The sequence below is a fragment of the Curcuma longa genome, chromosome 18 (assembly GCF_044706935.1).
Source record: "Curcuma longa cultivar G26 ecotype Majalengka, Jawa Barat chromosome 18, ITB_CL_G26_1.1, whole genome shotgun sequence".
NCBI lineage: Eukaryota > Viridiplantae > Streptophyta > Magnoliopsida > Zingiberales > Zingiberaceae > Curcuma > Curcuma longa.
This window is the reverse complement of record NC_133878.1, coordinates 212315-232957: the sequence shown is the minus strand read 5'-3', so window position 1 is coordinate 232957 and position 20643 is coordinate 212315. Positions and strand designations below refer to the sequence as shown.

Genomic DNA, 20643 nt, shown 5'->3' with positions numbered 1-20643 from the left:
TTTTCAACTCGGTCTCATTTTCGACTCGCCGACTATCTCCGACTCAGCGTCAGCCACCAATCTCATTTTCTACTTGGCCTCAACCGCCAACCACCGACCTCATCTCCGACAGCTTCAACAACCGACCTCATCTCTAACTCGGCCTTAGCGGTCAACCACTTGTCCTCAACCGCTGACCTCATTTGCAACTCGGCCTCATCCGCCGACTTCATCTCTGACTCAGCCCAAGTGCCAACTTCGTCTCCCCATGAGGTCATTCAATATCAATCCCACCTCCTCACCCACTCCCAGATTTGGCCCACATGACCTCTTTGTTGACAAAACCATTTCTCTCGGAAGATGTGGGCAACGAAAGTTTGTATCTCGGAGCGCACCATAAATGGTAGCATGTATCTCAAATCATACCATAAACGGTAGCGCGTATCTCAAAACAGACCATAAACGGATGCGTACATTCAGGAGAACGGGCACATTGATAACTCTTTAAAAGGTTGTCTACCTCCAGGAGCATAAGTATGCTCACACAAAATCTCAATTTCCCTTGACCACTTCTCTTGTAAAAAACTCTAACTTCATCATTGGAGTGGCATGCTAGGATCCATCTCCTGCGTCATTCTAATCGTTTATTTGAAGTGCTTTTCAGGACCCTTTCATCCCTTTCGGTAGCTATCCCCAAAGAGCGTGCACGTCAGTCCATTCGTTGACCTATGGCTTAATCATCAACGGTGTTTGGTCGGAACAAATTAGCGTCGTCTATGAGAACTCCGAGCCAAGATACTGCGATGGTTAACACTGGAAGAACTAATAACAACCACAGCTCCGTTGAAGAGAAAAGTTATGGCAAAGTAATAGCCATAACATCAGAAAAAATCAATCAACTGATCTCCAAAGTGGTGCAAGAAGTGTTGCAATTGTTATATTTGAGAGGTGTCCTAAGGTAATCACCTTATAATTGTACTATTTATTGAATAATTAAAAATTCACTATTTGAGTGCACATTCACCATATATTTGATTGGATCTTAAACTTATTTACTGAATGTCCGCAATATGATTCATAACACGAGAGAATTTATAATTGGATCACAACTAGTGAGCATTCTACATGTGTAATTATAAATGTATTGAAATTATCCCTAATCAAAGAATTGATGAACACGGACATCATCGATTCTATTGAGACTAGCACGTTTTAAACTCCTTGGTTTACCAAACAGTTCTTGCTGGCTGGAGACATTAGATGTTGAGAGTCAAATGTATATGCTAGTTAAAAGTAACTAGTTTATTAGAGTGACCTGCCATGAGACTTCATATGGTTCTATGCATATAGAAATATATCAATAAAGATCTCAGTACAGCTTAAGTGTGAGTTTCCTTTGACTTGCGGTATTCAAGTCATCTTGGTCATGAAGGCTTATATTTTGACATCTTAAACAAACATCTCCAAGGAGGTGTGGACCAGAGATAATTGAGTATAAGTGGAAATGTCCGAAAATGTTTAGATAGCCCACAGAGGATTTACCGCTCTTTGTAAAAAAAAGAGATGTATACCCTACGACCGCTTATTAAGATTGTTATTGAATGTCTTTAGCCAAAGCATTACATGTCAAGAATATGGTACTCTTAGATACATGTATAAGTAACTTGAACTCATAGGACAAAAAAGCAACTTTGGACTAGGTGTAGCGTAGTCAGCCTAATGGAGACTGACACAAATAGACCATGTCCTGAACTAAGCGGATATAAGACGGTGAAAGGAACGAGACACGTTTCATTGTAGCTACTAAAAGGTTCAGAAATGGTTTTGGAATCAATCGTTGATTTTTCGATCAATTGGGGATCATGATGTACTACTGGTTGTCACTCATGATCGTTCCATAATTAATGATTAATTATAGACAGCCAACATAACCAGGAATCTATTGGGTCACACGTACTACAAGTTCTCCGAAGGACGTAAAACGAATTTAAAAATTGGATTCTCAGAATGGGAGAAATAAAATTTGGTTAGACCAGAAAAGGGCAAAGATGATAAAATTAGTCTTATTAGTCTTATGAAGACGAAGTGAACCAAAATGATTTGGTTCCTGATGGAAGATATTTTGACAAATCGAAAGCAATAATGGGATTCGTCTTATGAAGACGAAATGAACAAAATTAGTTTAATTTAGAATGGAGGTATTTTGGTTACTGAACTGAACGATTTGATTATGAACCAAATTAGACCAACTTGGTCCATCCCTAAACCTTAATTTTCTATAGTACCTGGTCTAAAAGAAAACCTAAACCCAGTTCAATCTTCCCTTCTCCTCCGATCAGTCACCGCACGCGTAGAAAAGGATCACGATCCTTGTCTCCTCCGATCAGCTGCCGTGCGCGTAAAATAGGAAAGAAATCGCGATCCCTTCTCTTGCGATCGGCTGTCGCGCGGAATCACGATCCCTTCTCCTCCGATCGGCCGCCACATGCGTAGAAGAGGAAGGCAATCACGATCTTCTCCTCCGATCGACCGCTGTGCGAAGAAGGCAAGGAATACCGATTGCGATTCATGCTCGCATGATCCCTCCTTAAAAGTGCATTGCCGATTGCTAGTTAAAGTAGAGTCGAAACCCTAGCGCCGCCCTTCACCCTCCACGGTCTCACTGCTCAGTGCCGACCACGAGAGGAGAAGACTGGCCAGCCACCACGTGTCTCCTTCCTCCCTTCCGATCGCCAACCATCACAGACTTCCGAAGCCCTCCTTCATTGCCGAATCTTGCCTCCCATCTGCTTCAAGAGCCCTCGTGAAGGGCTGCCTCCGGTCACCAGTGAAAAAGACTATCGGAGTTGCTGACGCGACACCGGGTTGCCCCCGGGGTTCGTTGCCGAAAGCTTGGGCGCTTTCGGAGATTTTCCATCTTCGCCAAAAAGAGTTCCGATCGTTTACCTTACACCGTAACTACACCGGAAATAAGATTGTCGACGATAGTTAGAAAGCCCCGAAACCAAATGCAATATGTGTTGTTGTGTATTTTCGATATTAAGGTTTTCTCTCGTATCAACCTTTGCTGCTCGAGGCTAGTACTGCAGACGGTGACACGACTTGTAACTTAGGAAGTCGTCCAGACGAAAATTTGACGTGGATCACCAGTAGAGACGGAACTTCAACAAAGCCACTTGATTGATGGCATTCCCGTTGAGCATCATATGTCAGGTATACGTAGAATAAATTGTTATTCTAAAATTTTTAAATTTCCAGTTATGTCATGTACATGTTATATCCTACATGCGTGTATTTCGAGTATTGTAATAATTAGCTTTAATTATTGTTTTTTTTCCGTTGCGCACGTTTGTGAAATGTGTAAACACGCGCAACGCACTAGGTCATTCCTAACACAGAAAAGTTAGGTCGGATCTCGACATTATTATCACTTGGGTAGTAATGATGCATTTTTAGATGTCATTCATTACTTATATATCTAAAATGTTGTTTTAGATATCTTGCCAACGTTATAAGAACCTATTGGATCACACACAAATAACATGTTAATTAGAAGATAGGTATGTTTTAGTTTGACTAAAATATAATGGATCCTAAGATTATAGGGTTAAGTCTAATCCGAATTAGACTCATTAAATTAGACTCAAATGAATCCAACTATTAGATTATTAGATTGAGTCTAATTCAAATTAGACTCATTGGATTAGACTCAACCACTAAAGAGGATTAATATCCATTAATAGAGATTAATAAAGTATTGATGAAAAGGAAAACAAAAGGTAAAAAACCTTTTATATTCATTGGATGACTCTTTGTATTCATTGATAACTCTTTGTAATCATTGGTATTCATTAGATGACTCTTTGTATTCGTTGAATGACCTTTTGTATCCATTGGATGAGTACAAAAGGTCAATTTTATACATTTGATGAATGATCACTTCTAGTCTCCTCTTCTTCTACTCTTGGCAAAATTATCCAAGTTGCTAGCACAATGAAGGTGGTTCTTCTCCGAAGGCTAAGTTCATGCGACGAACGAAGGACGTGTTCGTGTGAATACCGAAGAGGCATGACTATTTTAATTGTGTTGAGATCTACCGAATCAAGTTACTGCTGGGATTGTTCCGTTCAAGCAACTAATGTGATAACTTGATCAAACATGTATACTACATTCGCATGGATCTCTAGAGGGATCGATTTTGTTCCTCTGCGTTTATTTATTATTTTTCGCAAAAGATCCCTACAGTGGAATCAGAGTCACTTGCGAAAGCGTATACATAGTTTTAATTATATTTCATATTTGATATAGATAACGAGCATGTGTTTGATTATATATGTGGTTTTGTTGAGCAAACAGTTTGTATTAATCAAAACTAAAGGATTGTAGCATCTTCATACATTATATGAACGCGTGCTATAATCCGATTTTATTCAATAAATCTTTCATGACCTTTTGAGCAGGACTGCCATAAGGTTGCGGCTCATAAATAATTATTTAGAATCATAATAAAAGTATATTATAGTGCATAATTAAGATATATTACGAATGATGTATATCATGGTGCATGATTATGACTCCTTTTACCCAATGTTATTGGATTATGTATGTGCATGCTGTAATTCATAATATGGCCTACGTGTTGTGTCTTTTACCTTTATACTTCCAGTTATAAAATTAGACTCCCCTCGAATGTAACTTGAGGTTTCTTTAAATTTGTAATGTATAATTAAGAATAATACTAGTTTATTGGACAATAATGAAAAGGGAGAAGGTCAGTAACATATGACAACTAAGGAAGCACTTGGAGAAGATGCAATTCCCTAGGTTGATCTTTTGATCTTCTCATTGGCTTGAAAAAATCGAAGTAGATGGACCATAACCATGTCATATTTCTAATTATGCATATATGTTGATGTGTGTTATGTTTGTATGTGATGCATGTTTAATTAGTAGTATTATAATAATTAGGTCATTTTTATACGTCTACCAAAGTTTGGTACTCACTTTTACCTTAATCAATTGTAAACATGTTTGCCAAAGTCAATGACTCAATTTATCTTGGTAAAGTGCGACAGAATAATTGTGATATCTAAATATTGAATTTTTGGTGAGACTTAACTAAATTACGTCAATTAGATTGAAAACTTAGAGACATATCCCTTGCATTGGATAAATGAACAAATAGTCTTGTTCACATAACTATACAAGAGTTACACACGATGTAATTATACACGTTGTCTACCTAAATTATACGAGTCTTGGGCGATTAACCAAAGTTAATTCAAGATAAGGTATAATATAGATCCTATCCTCCTTAAATGTCATTGCTATTGGGTTGGAGCTAATAGTGTGGGTAAACTCCGGTTGGCCACATCTATGATTTGCTCTTACCAAGTTTTACAATTCAGTAGGAGAATCATTTAATTAAAGGTCTAATTAAATGATTTAAATATGATATTCATTTTTGCATTTCTTATTGTAGAGCACTATGTCATCAAATACGTTTAAAACTCTCTTTGCGATCTGTCCTTTATAAGGATAAGCTCAATGGAACTAATTTCCTAAACTGGTATAGAAACTTGAGAATTGTTCTCAAGCAAAAACGAAAACTGTACATCCTAAAGCAACCTATTCCTGAAGCACCCGCCACTACTGCTGCTCATGCTAATAAAGATGTTTATAAGAAACATCAAAATGATGCATTGGATGTGTCATGCGTTATGTTTGCTACCATGAACTCTAAATTCAGAAGTAACATGAGAACATGGATGCTCACAATATAGTTGAACATCTTAGACAACTATATCAGGGACAGGCAAGGCACGAGAGATTTGAAATATCTAAAGCTTTATTTCAATGCAAAAAAGAAGTTCCGTAGGAACTCATGTACTTAAAATGATTGGGTACGTTGAGAACCTTGAAAGATTGGGATTTCTATTATGCCAAAAATTGGCCACTGACCTTATTCTGCATTCGTTGTCAAAAGGCTATAGTCAATTTGTCATGAACTATAACATGAATGAAATTGACAAATCGTCGCTTGAAATGTTAAGCATGTTGAGTGTAAGATACCAGAAGTTTTGTTATTAAGAGAGAAGGGAACTTGTTTTGCGAAGACGGAATGAACTGAACCAAACGAGTCAGTTGAAACCCAATTTGAACTAACTTGGTTTGGTTCGTAATAGAAAAGGAGGTTGACAAAATAAAAGGGGCGGGAAGATTCGTCTTGCGAAGATGAATCGAACAAAATTGGTTTGGATCAAATCGGAGATTGTTTGGTTAGTGAACCAAGCGAACCAAGATTGAACCTGATTCGCTACAGTAATCGGTTCAATAGTTACAATAAATCCTAAATTTTAAGCCAATTTAGCCCAAACCCTAACCCCATTGAAAGTTATTATGCACTACTCGTTATAAAAGAAATTGTGAGATACCACTGTGTGTGCCCTGTTCGTCTTCTCCAAAGGGCTCGGTGCTACCAATCTTCTCCCCGTATCGCATCGCTGTCCGCTGCTCTTGGCCGCACAAGGGTGTCACCGGACCGGAGAATCACCAACGCTGATCCTGATTGCTTGTTCCCGTGCTCACCCGACGAAGCCGATCGTGGAATTTCGTGGAGAAGCCGGGCTTGGTGCGAGAGGACTCGAACCCTAGAGGTGTCGTCCCCTACTCCTCCCGACCGCGTGAAGGAGGTCTACCTTTCGCGTGTCGCCTTCCCTGTTTTCCCTGATCGCGAGCCTCTGTTTCTTCTTCTCTGACACTCGCACACGAGGTTGGCTGCCGGTGCCAACGACGAGGGAAGCTACTGGAGATCTTGTAGGGTACGTTGTCAATCTGAGAGATATTCTTTTCTCTTGTCTGACTACAATGATATAATGCTTGTTGGTCTCAACGAGCCTACATCCTATCAAAAAATGGTAATGAACTCAAATTCTAAGAAATGACTAAAGGCAATGAGGTTTAAAATGGAATCCATGTACAACCAAGTATGGACTTTTATTGATCCACCTGAAGGAATCAAACTCATTGGGTGTAAGTGGATCTTTAAGAGAAAGACTAACATGAATAGTCATATGTATACCTATAAAGGACGATTGGTAGCTAAAGGATTCAAGCAACTTCATGGTATAGACTATGATGAAACCTTTTCACCAGTTGTGATGCTTAAGTCTATTCGGATCATGCTTGCTATTGCAGTTTACCATGATTATAAGATCTAACAGATGAATGTCAAAACTGCATTTCTAAATGAAAATCTACTCGAGGATGTGTACATGACACAACCTGAGGGTTTTGTAGATCCAAAGGATGATAGAAAGGTATGTAAGTTGCAAAGGTCCATTTATGGATTAAAACAAGCTTCTAGAAGCTGGAATCTTCGATTTGATGATGCAATCAAAGCTTTTGGTTTCATCAAGAACGAAGATGAACCTTGTGTCTACAAAAGAATTAGTGGAAGCACAGTCATCTTTCTCATCCTGTATGTAGATGACATACTTCTCATTGAAAATGATATCCCTATATTGCAGTCTGTAAAGACATGGCTTGGGAATTATTTCTCAATGAAAGACTTAGGTGAAGCAGTCCTATATTTTAGGCATTAAGATCTATAGAGATAGATCTAACAGATTGTTTGGCCTAAGTCAGAGTACATATATTAACAAGGTGCTCAATCGTTTTGCCATGCAGAATTTCAAAAAGGGATTCTTGCCGATATCACATGGTGTGAGCCTTTCGAAGGCTCAATGCCCCTCTTCTAAGGAAGAAAGGGACCGCATGGATTAGATTCCTTATGCATCTGCTATAGGGTCTATCACATACGTATGCTTTATACTCGCCCTAATGTCTCATATGCATTAAGCATGACGAGCAGATACCAGTCAGATCCAGGTGAAGGTCACTAGACAACAGTCAAGAATATTCTTAAGTACTTGAGAAGAATAAAAGATTATTTCTTGATATTTGGAGGTGATGAGGAGCTCACTGTAAAGGGTTACAGCGATGCAAGCTTCCAAACTGATAAGGATGATTTCAGATCGCAGTCAGGGTATGTATTTTGCTTAAATGGTGGTGTTGTGAGTTGGAAGAGTTCAAAGCAAGACACAGTTGTTGATTCTACTATAGAGGTCGAGTATATTGCTGCTTCTGGTGCAGCAAAAGAGGTTGTTTGGATCAAAAAATTTATTACAGAGCTTGGTGTAGTTCCTAGCATAGTGAACCCAATAGACCTCTATTGTGATAACAATGGGGCAATTGCATAGGCTAAGGAACCTCGCTCTCATCAGCGATCCAAACACATACTATAACAATTTCATCTCATTCGAGAGATCATCGATAGAGGAGATGTGAGGATATGCAGAGTATCGACTGATGCTAACATTGCAGATCCTTTGACCAAGGCTTTGGCATAGAGGAAGCATGATGGTCACACTAGGTCACTGGGTATTAGATATTTCAGTGATTGACACTAGTGCTAGTGGGAGATTATTAGTGTTAGCCCTAGAGTCAATTATGAGATGATTGATAAGGAAACTTTTGTATCATATTTCATTAATAAAAGATAAAGTTTATGGTTATTATATTTACTTTAGATCTGTGCCAGATGAATAAGTATAATAATGTCCTAGGGTAGTAGGTTCTAGTCTACAACGTATCAATTGGTTGAATTGATAGTGGAAGGTTATATATATAGAACACTACTCTTAACTATTCCTAGTCAAACTTTAATATACAAGGGCAATATTAATGCATTGAGACTAGCATGTAGGTCAACTGATGACTTAATCTCACAAGTCATGGATATAAGATATCAAGTTGACACATGGTATATATTAGAGAATATATACTGAATTGACCTATCATGAGAATGTTTCATAGATCATTATATGAGTGTCATAAACATTCTCATAGTGACTATTAATATAAATAGTCCTTAGACTTGAAGTCACTACGGTTCCCTACATAAGGAGTTGTGTACTTTAGTATCGACAAATGTCACCTGTAACAAGGTGGACTATAAAGTCGATCACTGGGTATGCAATAAATTATGTAGAAAGGATGTGAGTGATGTAGATGAGATCTATCTCTTCCATATGACAGAAGTGATATCTGTGAGCCCCTTGATTAAGTAGAACTACTAAAATGCATGACCATGCTCAAATAAGTCAATATGAGATATTGAGCTCATTTGGTTAAGTGAAGTCTACTTAGAGATCAAGAAACATAAAAATTAATAAGGGGATGACACAGTCTATACCTCATGGATCAATCTAGATATCGAGGATAGAAGGACCAAGTTATACAAGATAATAGACACAGAAAGGTTAGGTCGGATCTCGACATTCTCATCACTTGGGTAGCAATGATGCATTGTTAGATGTCACTCATTGCTTATGTATCTAAAATATTATTTTAGATACATTGTCAAACGTTATGAGAACCTATTGGGTCACACACAAAGAACATGTTGATTTAGAGATGGGTATATTTTAGTTTGACTAAAATATGATGAACTCTAAGATTATAGGATTAAGTTTAATCTCATTAAGTTAGACTCAAATGAATCCAACTATTGGATTATTGGATTGAGTCTAATCCAAATTAGACTTATTGGATTAGACTCAACCACTAAAGAGGATTAATGTCTATTAATAGAGATTAATGGAGTATTGATGAAAAGGAGAGCAAAAGGCAAAAAAAATTTGTATTCATTGGATGACTCTTTGTATTCTCTTTGTATTGATTGGTATTCATTAGATGACCTTTTGTATTCATTGGATAAGTACAAAAGGTCAATTTTATACATTTGGTGAATGATCACTTCTAGTCTCCTCTTCTTCTACTCTTAGCAAAATCATCCAAGTTGCTAGCACAACAAAGGTGGTTCTTCTCCGAAGGCTAAGTTCGTGCGACGAACGAAGGACGTGTTCATGTGGATACCGAAGAGGCGTGACCATTTTGATCGTGCTGAGATCTACCAAATCAAGTTGCTACCGAGGATTGTTCCGTTCATGCAACAAAAGTGACAACTCGATTAAACATGTATACTACATTCGCATGGATCTCTGGAGGGATCGATTTTGTTCTGCTGCGTTTATTTATTATTTTTCATAAAAGATCCCTACAAAAATGACTTTAAAATAAATTTTGGGCCTCAAGACCTAGAGGGAGTCTACCCCGCACACAATGCTTTATTAATCCACGCCACTGTAACTAACTACGATATAGTTAGAGTATTCATGGACACGGAGAGCTCGGTTAATATATTGTTCAAAGAAGCTTTTAACTAAATGCATATCGACCGCGTAGAGTTACAATCTATGTCAGCAACCCTATTCAAATTCACAAAGATACAACTGCTAGGGTAAATCAGCTTTCCTCTCTCACTAGGCCACTCGGAGCGTCATCTTCATCGTGGTCAACACTCCATCTTCTTACAATCTCATCCTTGGAAGGTCAGTCATCAGCTCATTCCACACGATTGTCTTTACTTTTCATCAGAAGTTGAAGTTCACAGTAGACGATCAAGTCAGCTCGGTTAGAGGAGATCAAACCGCTGCTCAAAAATGCTATATAGAGACAGTTCGGATCGACCTTAGGAAGATGCGAAGAACTCGGATCGCAGCCTATTCATGAAAAGGAGGAAGTTCAAATTGTACCAAGTCAACCTAACCGTGTTACTCAGATAGCAACTGACTTAACACCTGAGCTTAAATTGTCTTGTCTGGAATAACGATGTCTTTGCCTGGGTGCCTAACGAAGTCACTGGAATAGCATCCACCATAATGGAGCATCACCTCAACATCCTCTCAGAGTCTTGACCTATTCAACAAAAGAAGTGACACTTCAGACCTCGACAAGATAAGGTAATACGTAGTGAAATCACCAAGCTCATCAAGGTTGGACATATTCAAGAAATTCAATTTCCAATATCGCTAGCGAACATAGTGCTGATACTCAACCAAAAGGTAAATAGCGAGTCTGTATTGACTTCCGAGACCTCAACAAAGTCTGCCCTAAGGACTGTTATCCGCTCCCTAGAATCAATCAGTTGGTAGACTCGACCTCGGGATGCAAGCTTATATGTATGCTAGATGTGTATCAAGGATATCACCAAATCCTTTTAGCTCAGGAAGATCAAGAAAAGGTTAGTTTCATCACCTCTGATGGGATTTTTTATTATACAGTTATGCCTTTTGGGTTGAAAGAATATAGGAGCTACTTATCAACAGCTCATAGATTAGGTCATCAGACACTAGATCGGTCACAACATCGAGGTATATATGGACGCCAAACTAATCAAATCAGCTCAGGTTGAAAACCTGATCAATGACATTGAGGAGACATGTAATACCTTGTGGAGGTATAATCTCAAATTAAATTCAAGCAAGTGTCTACTCGATGTGAAAAGTGATTGTTTCTCGAATACATAGTCATCGAGAAAGGGATAGAAGCCAACCCAGAAAAAGACCAAGCCTTACAAAATATGGTTTAACCACGAAACACCAATGAGGTCCAGAGATTGGTCGGACGAATCATGACATTATCACGATTCATATCACAATCAACTGCAAAGAGCCTTCAATTCTTTAAAATAATGCGCAAAGTTGTTAGATTCACTTGGGATGAGAAGTGAGTAAACTTTTAACGATTTGAAGACATACTTAATAACTCTTCCGGTTCTGTCCAAGCCTGTAACAAGAGAACCTCTGTGGATATATTTATCAGCTCCTGAAGGAGCTCTCAGCTCAATCCTGGTGCGACAGGGAAGGGCAATGTTCAACAACTTATCTATTTATTAAGTCATCTATTGAAAGACGCTAAAACTTGCTACACCACCTTTGAGAAGCTTGCTCTAGCATTAGTATTAATTGCCCATCGATTTCAATTTTACTTCCTCTCACACCCCCACTATGGTGCTCACTAACAGCACCCTGGGTCGAGTGCTAACTTAATCTAAAAGCTTCTAGACGCCTAATTAAGTGGACTACGGAACTCAGCGAGTATAACATCCAATACCAGCCAAGACATCCATCAAGGCCCAAGCCTTAGCAGACTTCCTAATCGAAACCTCCTGCATAGAACTGCAAAAGACCTGGAAGATCTTTGTATACGGATAGACCGCCAAGAAAGAAAGTAGAGTCAGGGTATTGTTATGCTCACCTAGGAGGAGATATTGCAGCTAACGGTAAAACTCCACTTCAAGGCCTCCAACAAGGAAGCCAAATATGATGCCTTATTTGTTGGCCTTCAAGCAGCCAAACACATGTGGAGCAACCCGAATAATCATCCACTCAGATTCACAATTAACAGCTTAACAACTTAATGACACCTTTAAAATCATAATGATTAGCTTCGGTGATACACTAAAGCCTTTGAGAAAATGAAAGTTGACTTCCAAGAGGTTATCATCTAGAGAATGTCTTGATCTGAAAACCAGAAGGCAGATGAACTGGCCAAATTAGCCAGTACCTTAGTGGCATGGGAGCACGATCGACCAGGTGGCTGACTTGGTTGAACCGCCAACTGGAGGGTTCCCATCACTACCTTCTTAAAGTATGGAACTCTACCCCAGGACTTAGATCAGGCCAGAACACTAAAAAAGATGAGCAACACGCTTCACTTTGATAGGAGACATCTTTTACGAATGGACTTTCTGTCGCCCTTTGCCTAAATGCCTCAATTTAGATGAGATTGACTATGTTATGCGGAAGATTCATCAAGACCTTTACGGAAATCACATTTGAGAGCGAACTCTGACACGAAAGTTTTGTTAACTAGTTACTTCTGGCCCACCCTTCAGGCCAACACAACTCAGCTGGTCAATACCTGCCTGAACTACTAGAGGCATTAACATCTCCCCATCATCTTACGGAGTAGTCAAAGATTACGACCGTCTCTTGCCCCTTTAACTAATAGGGAATAGATATCGTGAGTCTTTTCCCTATATATCTCAATTAGAAGAAATTTCTTTTAATTGTCGTCGACTATTTCTTTAAATAGGTTGAGGCAGAACCATGGGCACGGATCGTCGAGAAAGTCATCCTCAAATTTCTCTAGAAGAACATCGTTTATAGGTTTGGCATCCCTCGCAAGCTGGTGTCAGACAACGACCGACAATTCCAAGGTCGTAAGCTTAAGGAGTAATGCCAAGGGCTCGGTATCATTCAAACCTTCACCTCTATTGTCTATCCTCAAAGCAATGATCAAGCAGAGGCAGTCAATCAAGAGTTTATCCAAGGTCTCAAGGTAAAGTTAGATCAAGTACAATACAGTTGGGTGAACGAATTGCTTGGCATCCTGTGGGCTTAAAAACTACTCCGAGGGACTACACAAAGATGACACCTTCTATCTTGTCTATGGTGGGGAAACAATGGTGCCTATCGAGATCGACCTCAAATTGATGTGCATCTACACTTATGGAAAGGATAACTCAGACAAGAGACAACTCGAACTTGACCTCATTACTGAAACAAGGGAGAGAGCAGTCACACGACTCACCTCCTACCGCCAACGCATATGTCATACATACAATAAACGAGTCATCCCTCGTTCTTTTCATCTTTTTTCCATGTTTCCCTTGTATGCAAATATTACTTACCAAACACGAAACCCCTAGCCTCTAGCTAGCGACTCAACCTTACAACAAACACGGAACCCCTAGCCCCGAACTAACGACTCAGCCTTACGACAAACACAGAACCCCTAGCCTTGAACTAACGACTCAGTCTTACGACAAACATGGAAAACCTATCCCCAAGCTAATCACTCAGCGTTACGACAGGCATGGAAAATCTATCCTCAAGCTAGCGACTCAGTGTTACGACAGACACGGAAAGCCTATCCCCAAGCTAGTGACTCAGTCTTACGACAGACATAGAACCCCTAGCCTCGAGCTAGCGACTCAGTCTTACAACAGACACAGAACCCCTAACCCCAAGCTAGCAACTTAGTCTTGCGACAGACACATAACATCTAGCCCCGTGCTAACAACTCCATCTTACAACAGACATGGGAACCCCTAGCACCGAGCTGGCAACTCCGCCTTATGACAGACATAGAACATCTAGCCTCAAACTCACGACTCAAGATTACGACAAGCACAAAACTCCTATCCCCGAGCAAGCGACTCAGTCTTATGACAGGCACAAAATAGCTAACAACTCGGCCTTATGACAAGCATGGAACACTTAGTCCCGAGCTAACGATTCAACCTTACGACAAGCACAGAACTCTTAGCCCCGAGTTAGCGACTCAGTCTTACGACAGACACTGAACCCCTATCCCTGAGCTAGCGACTCAACCTTACAACAGGCACAGAACCCTTAAACCTAAGCTAGCAATACAACCTTACGACAAACACGAAACTCCTTGCCCCGAGCTAGCGATGCAATTTTACGTCAGACATGGACCTCCTAGCCCAGAGCTAGCAATACAACCTTATGACAGGCAGAAAATTCCTAGCCTTAAGCTAGCGATTCAACCTTATAGTCTCACGACAAGCTCGAAACCTTCGACCCCCAAAGTAAAGTATCTTGACGATAAGCCCTCCCTCAATTAATGATCCCCTATCGGGTCACCCGTTATTCAACACTCCTCACACCGTTCAAGCCATGAGAAGTTTGTAGGACTATCAACCGAGCCTTTGATCGTTATTAACTCTAACTCCCTATAGGGGTTATGGCCTTAGCTGCTACCTGGCTCACTCTCCACTCGGAAATGAAGTGAAGACAAGCATTCGACATATGAAGAAAGACGAAAGCTGAATAAGTACCTTTATTACTTGAAATTTTGCAAATTCAATACAAAAGAAGATACAAAGATAGTACAAATATGAAATTGTAAACTCGAGACGGGGGATGAGATCAGTCGGCCTTCTCGAAATCGAGCAAATCGTCCTAAACCTTCTTCAGGTCTAGGAAGGCCAAGTTACTCCCTCGTGGAACGAGCCCTAAGCGAAGGAATTAGTGGGTGGCGCCTTCAAATCCATGCTTAAGCATTTACTTCTTCAGAGGCCAAAAAGGTCTTCTTTCGGTACTCCCAGCGGCCTTCCTCACCCGCTGATAATCAACCAATGCAGCCTTGGCGGTCTCTAACTTAGAGGTTAGCTTCATTTCCTTCCCCTTCTTATCAACTAGTTGTAGCTCTAACTTTTCCACGGTCGAAGTCTTTGCGCAAAGGTTAGATTGATGTTATAGCTGTTGACCCTCGAGGGGGGTTAGCTTCACCTCTTACATGATTAGATCTTGTTAGGCCCGAGTCGGCTCATCTTGTAGCTGCTTAGTTGACTCCTCTGAAGCTCGTGCAACGACTTGGGTCTTTGCCAACTCGTGCTCCAACTCATTAGCCGTATCAAAATATATCCGGGCCCCTTAACGCTATTTCTCCATTTCGATCTCAGCTTTCTCATTTGCCATCTGAGCAGCAACTGTCTCGACCTTGGCTTTATCAGCTTCGCACTAAGCCTCCTCGACCTCGCGTCCCGGGGTCGATTGAGTTTGTTGACCTTCCAGCTCAGCTAATCACGTCTCCATTCTTCAATGTTGTTTCACCAAGTGTAGAAGGCGGTGGTGCAGTTCCTATAAATATAGCTTGGTCGTTGAATCATACCTTTAAAATGGACCCGAACAAGTTTTCACACAAGTCCAAGAGGCCCAAGCAGGGTATGACGCCCGTCTCGTAAGCCTTAAGACCCTCAGTTGGGGAGGGGCTAGGCCTTCTAGATCTTTCCTCGCCTCGAGGAACTCTAGGGGGGTGGCAGAACTAGAGCTCAGTCAAGAAGGCTTAGACGATGAAGAGGCACGATTCTGAATCTCGATACAGGGACTAGGTTGCGTTTGTCCGAGTATTGGGTTGGCGACTCTGTTGGCGGCACAAGAGGTCACCAAGTCCTTGGAAGTCTTTGCTCTTTCCCCATGCTCGCTTATAGAGGGCAACTTCTTATTGGTTGTGGGGCTAGGATATTCTCTGCTGGAGGTCGGGTCGACTTCTATCGTTTCGAGGAGCCGATTTGCCTCAAACTTGACGTTTGCTGAATTGGATGGGCAGATGGTGGTTGTCTAGAAGCCCAATCCCTCTTTCGAGGTTGGACCTCAGTATTGACCCCAACCTCAGGATTGTCTACTTCGTGAGACTCCAACTCGATGGCGAAAGTCGATGTCTCGGCTACCACAGGGACCCCGAACTCGATCTGCATCTCCTCGACGACGGGGACCCCAGACTCGATTTGCGTCTCCTCAATGATGGGGACCTCAAACTCAGCCGCAACAGAAGACCATGGAGGGGTGAGGGGGTGGCAGTTCTGTTGAGCCCTTGGTCGCATCCTCTAAGGCCCACAGGCCTTCCACACTCAAAAGGTCCCACTTTAGGGTTTTGTTGACCGTGGCGTTCAACATAGTTTGATCTACAAGAAAAGGTAGAGCTAGTCAGTGCGGGTGGAAATCTAAAACAAATAGTGCATTACTCAGTCGTTCTTCCAACGCAATATTATTCGAGATTAACTCAACTCGATATAGTAGGGTTTCATTCTCCAGCATATTTATATTGAACTTCAAGCCCGCTAAGGTCTCGATCGCCTCCAAATATGTCTGCTCCAGTTTGTATTACCCAAGCAACGATTGAGGCGGTAGGTCGGCTCACCAAGCAGTTGGCCGGGTATACAGGGGTGGCTTGACAAAGATATAGCAACCTTTTCATCCCTTGTGTGACGTCGGGTATTCATTGAGGAAGTTACACCCCGGTCTGGTGGCGAAGTAAAAGATTATGGGCTCTCCTCGTTTAGGGTAAAAGAGATAGTGAAAGATCACGGAGATCAAGTGAAATTTGGTACAGTTGGAGAATGATGACTGTGCCACAGATCGACGATAGGAATTTAGGGTGAGTTGTGATAGTGAAATTTAAAAATAGGTGGTGAGGTCTTGAAGGAAAAGGAGGGGAAACCTAAGGCCATGCGCTAGCTGACCATGGAAACAGGCGGCATAAGCAAGAGGCGACTCATGTGGTCGATGCTCCGGCATTGAAATCCTAATCTCGTGATCGGCAAGGGATGCCAAACTGTAGTCGGAGGTACGGTTCTTCCTCTCTCATATATATAGATCGTTGGGTCTTATACCAGAAGACCAAGGGTTCATCAATGACCATGGGCTCAGAAAGAAAGACGAAGACAAAGAAAACAAAGGAAGAAAAAGGATGGCAAACATACTGTCACCGAAAGCTGGAGGAAGATGAAGACCTTGAGACAATCCAAAGCAAATGAAAGTGGTGTTGCTTTTCGATAACCTAATATATGTTGGCGGTAGTATAGTTTACCACATCAGCCCACTGAGCCATCGAATGGAGAGAATTAAACGGCAAGATGTCTATCATAGCCTTCAGATTGAGAAGTCGGATCATTGCGATCATGGCACAATCTCCCCCATCAAAGCACCAAAGGGAAAATGGTGAGACAACACCATCGAGCTCCGCGATGATTTAAAGAAAGTCGTTCAGATAAGTGGCAATACAGTGCCACCACAAAATCTAGGGTCGCGTAAGCAACGACATCACCACGTGCCTTCACAATTAATGCAGCAAGGTATTCTCGCAGCTCGAGATGGATACTATATGTCTGCCAGTAAGGTGACGGTACAGCGCACCAATCATAAGGGTGATACGCGAACTGACGTATCGTGTTCATTAAATGTGACGCCTTATCTCCTCCGTAACAAAGACCCGACCAGCTATCCTAACAAAACATTGACACCTCGACTCAGCATTCCAAACCAGCCAGCTTAGAAGGTGTGTGACAACTTAGCACGGTCTAATCAATCGGACTACACCTCTTTCAATTAGACTAATTGAGGAGATTTGTGATATAACAAAAGCCTACAGCCTCTACATGACCCATGTGATACAAAATCGTGTTGAGCTATCAGTCGAAGTCAAGGCGGGTTAGACGTGATCCGAAATGAAACAATCTAGGCCTAGAAGGGATTCGAGTCTAGTCGAATCAACTCGATGTACGCATCCCAAGAAGCCAAGTTTGTCAAGGGATCGATTGACTATCATAACTAGGCCTTAGCCATCATCCTTATTTTCGACTCAACCTCAGCGGCTGACCTCATATCCAATTCGGCCTCAATAGCCGACTTCATTTTGACTCAGCCTCAATCACTGACTTCATCTCCAACTCGACCTCAGTCGCCGACCTCATTTTCCACTCAGTCTCAGCTACCGACCTCATTTGCAACTCGGCCTCAGCCACCGACCACATCTCTAACTCGGTCCCAGATACCAACCTCATCTCCCTATGAGATCGCTCAACATCAATCTCACCTCCTCACTCGCTCCTGACTTGGGCCCATTGACCTTTTTGTTCATAAGACCGTTTCTCCAAGAAGATCTGGCAATAGGAGCACGTATCTCAAAACATACCATAAATGGTAGTGTGTATCTCAAAACAGATCATAATGGATGCATATGTTCGGGAGAACAGACACATTAATAACTTTTAAAAAAGTTGTCCACCTCCAGGAGCACAGGTATGCACACACAAAACCTTAATTTCCCTTAGCCACTTCTGCAAAAAACTCCTAAGTTGATCATCGAAGTAGTATGTCGAGATCCATCTCCGGTGTCATTCTAACGGTCTTTTGGAGTGATTTTCAAGACCCTTTCATCCCTTCCGACAGCTATCACCGGGGAGAGTCTACATCAGCCTGTTCATTAACCGATAGTTTGATCATCCACGATATTTGGCCAGAACACTAATTATTGGTCAAGTGTGATTATTATACATTAACTTTCATCTATATGGGGTTGACTTTATGAATTTTATCCCTTTATATATATATATATATATATAGATAGATAGATAGATCATGATTTTAAGCACCAAGATGCGACGAGTTTCAGAATTTGAGGAATAAAAAACTTGGTCCCAAATTTTGCTTATAGTTCTTATAGTGGTTGAAAGGATATTGTGGTTTCAATAAAGCTAGTTAAGTTATTCTGTTTTCTGATGAAATGAGCAAAGAGCTACAAAATAGGCCACACTAAAAAAAAACCATTAATAATGTAAAAAAAACAATCTATAACTGTGACAGGACATTAGTTCGATAGAAAGCCCTGATGAAGTTAAAATTGTCATTGTTTGGACTATGCTTACTCAGGAGGATAGATTCCCATTCCATAGAAAGGCCCCTAACTGCCGATCACTCTTAATGGATTTTAGAATGGAGTCCACGAATGATTCTGCAAAAGGATCTGGACAAATTTTGCTTCCTCCCAAATATATGTATGAAGGAAAAATTAGTCAAATGGGCAGAAAGACCATGATGCCCTTCGCCTCTATGATCCAATATAATGCTCGTCATTGATGATACCAGATGTAGACCTCAAGGCATTTGTCTGCTAAAATGATGAGCAATGCCACTTGAATGGATTTGGAAAGATGGATTTGATAGAGAAGGTGAAAGATTGAATTCCTTATCTCTTCAACTCACTTCCACTTTTCCTTTTCGTCATCTTCACCATCAAGTAATCCACCTTATGGATTTCTCCACTCTCTCTCACACAGCCTTTTCTCACCTTATGGATCATTGGAATCCAACTAATTTAGTTGCTATGGCATTTTTTTTTTTGTTGGTGCCATTATATCTCCTAAATTTGTCTCTTTATAGTTAATAATGCTCACACATTTAAGGGTTTTCATCAAGTAATTTCACTGCAGATAGTTCAGTCATTCGTCCTTCATATATTCGATAAAATTTCCGAAAAAGAGCCATTATTTATTGATCGGATTAATCCTTAATATTTTAGACAACTTTGCCTTAGGAAAAATTACTTTTGTCGTCCCGCATTACATGTTCTACAAATGTTCGAAGGAAAACCAAGGACTAGAAACATCCTTCAAAATAGAATAAGACGGAAAGAGTTGGAGAGCTTACGACATGCGAAGCGATGACGGAAGAGAAAAGCGAAGCGACGAGCATTCCATGGACGACGCGGCCGCGGTCGAAGCAGCCGATATCCCGTGCGAAGCCGTCGTCCAGGTGGATGGGGTTGTGGTCGCCACTGATTTCGGAGAAGTGTGCCACATCCGACTCAGAGAACCGCCTAGACTCCCTAAGCACGTCGCCGACCCGGAGCAGACGCGCGGTTGCTCGAGTTGAGGAGGAAGAGCAACGAGAAGAGAAGAAAAGGAGAGAGGGGCCAGGGCGAGCGGATACGATCCGGAAAACCCGACCAATGCGAGTCATCGCAAAAATAGTCGGACGCCAGGAGACTGCAAAGAGGGTAGGGGGTTCAACTATATTGGAGGGTCCGCTTACCCTCGAGGGCGGAAACTCGGTCCGCGGATTGACAAGGGAGTCGAGCGCGACTTGCTGGGGCTCTCGCAGCCTCCGATTTTTTTTTTTTTTTTTTTTGGCTCAATCAACATCTTTTCTATGCAAAATGAGATTGGATGACCTATTACGTGGAGATGTTAAGGTGGTAAATTTTTATCCCCGGGAATAGTATAACGGTAGGACATTCGAATTGTGGACTTAGGGACCCGCGATTCAATTCCCAGCTACGGCGTATTTGTAGGAATTTTCCTCCAAATGGAGAACGCAATCAAAGGATGTTGTGCATCTGGATTGGTCGCCGTATGCGCTTCCCGATTTACCCTGGTGGTCGGTGGGA

General features: G+C 41.2%; 1 protein-coding gene across 1 annotated transcript in view; it reads right to left on the bottom strand.

Moving 5' to 3' along the window:
- Positions 1-20216, bottom strand: part of LOC141812361 (3-hydroxyacyl-[acyl-carrier-protein] dehydratase, mitochondrial) — a 29442-nt gene extending 9226 nt beyond the window's left edge. The window contains exon 1 of the mRNA XM_074700391.1: positions 19905-20216. Coding sequence (XP_074556492.1) covers positions 19905-20216 — 312 coding nt within the window. The remainder of the gene's footprint in view (positions 1-19904) is intronic.
- Between the last annotated feature and the right edge of the window lie 427 nt (positions 20217-20643).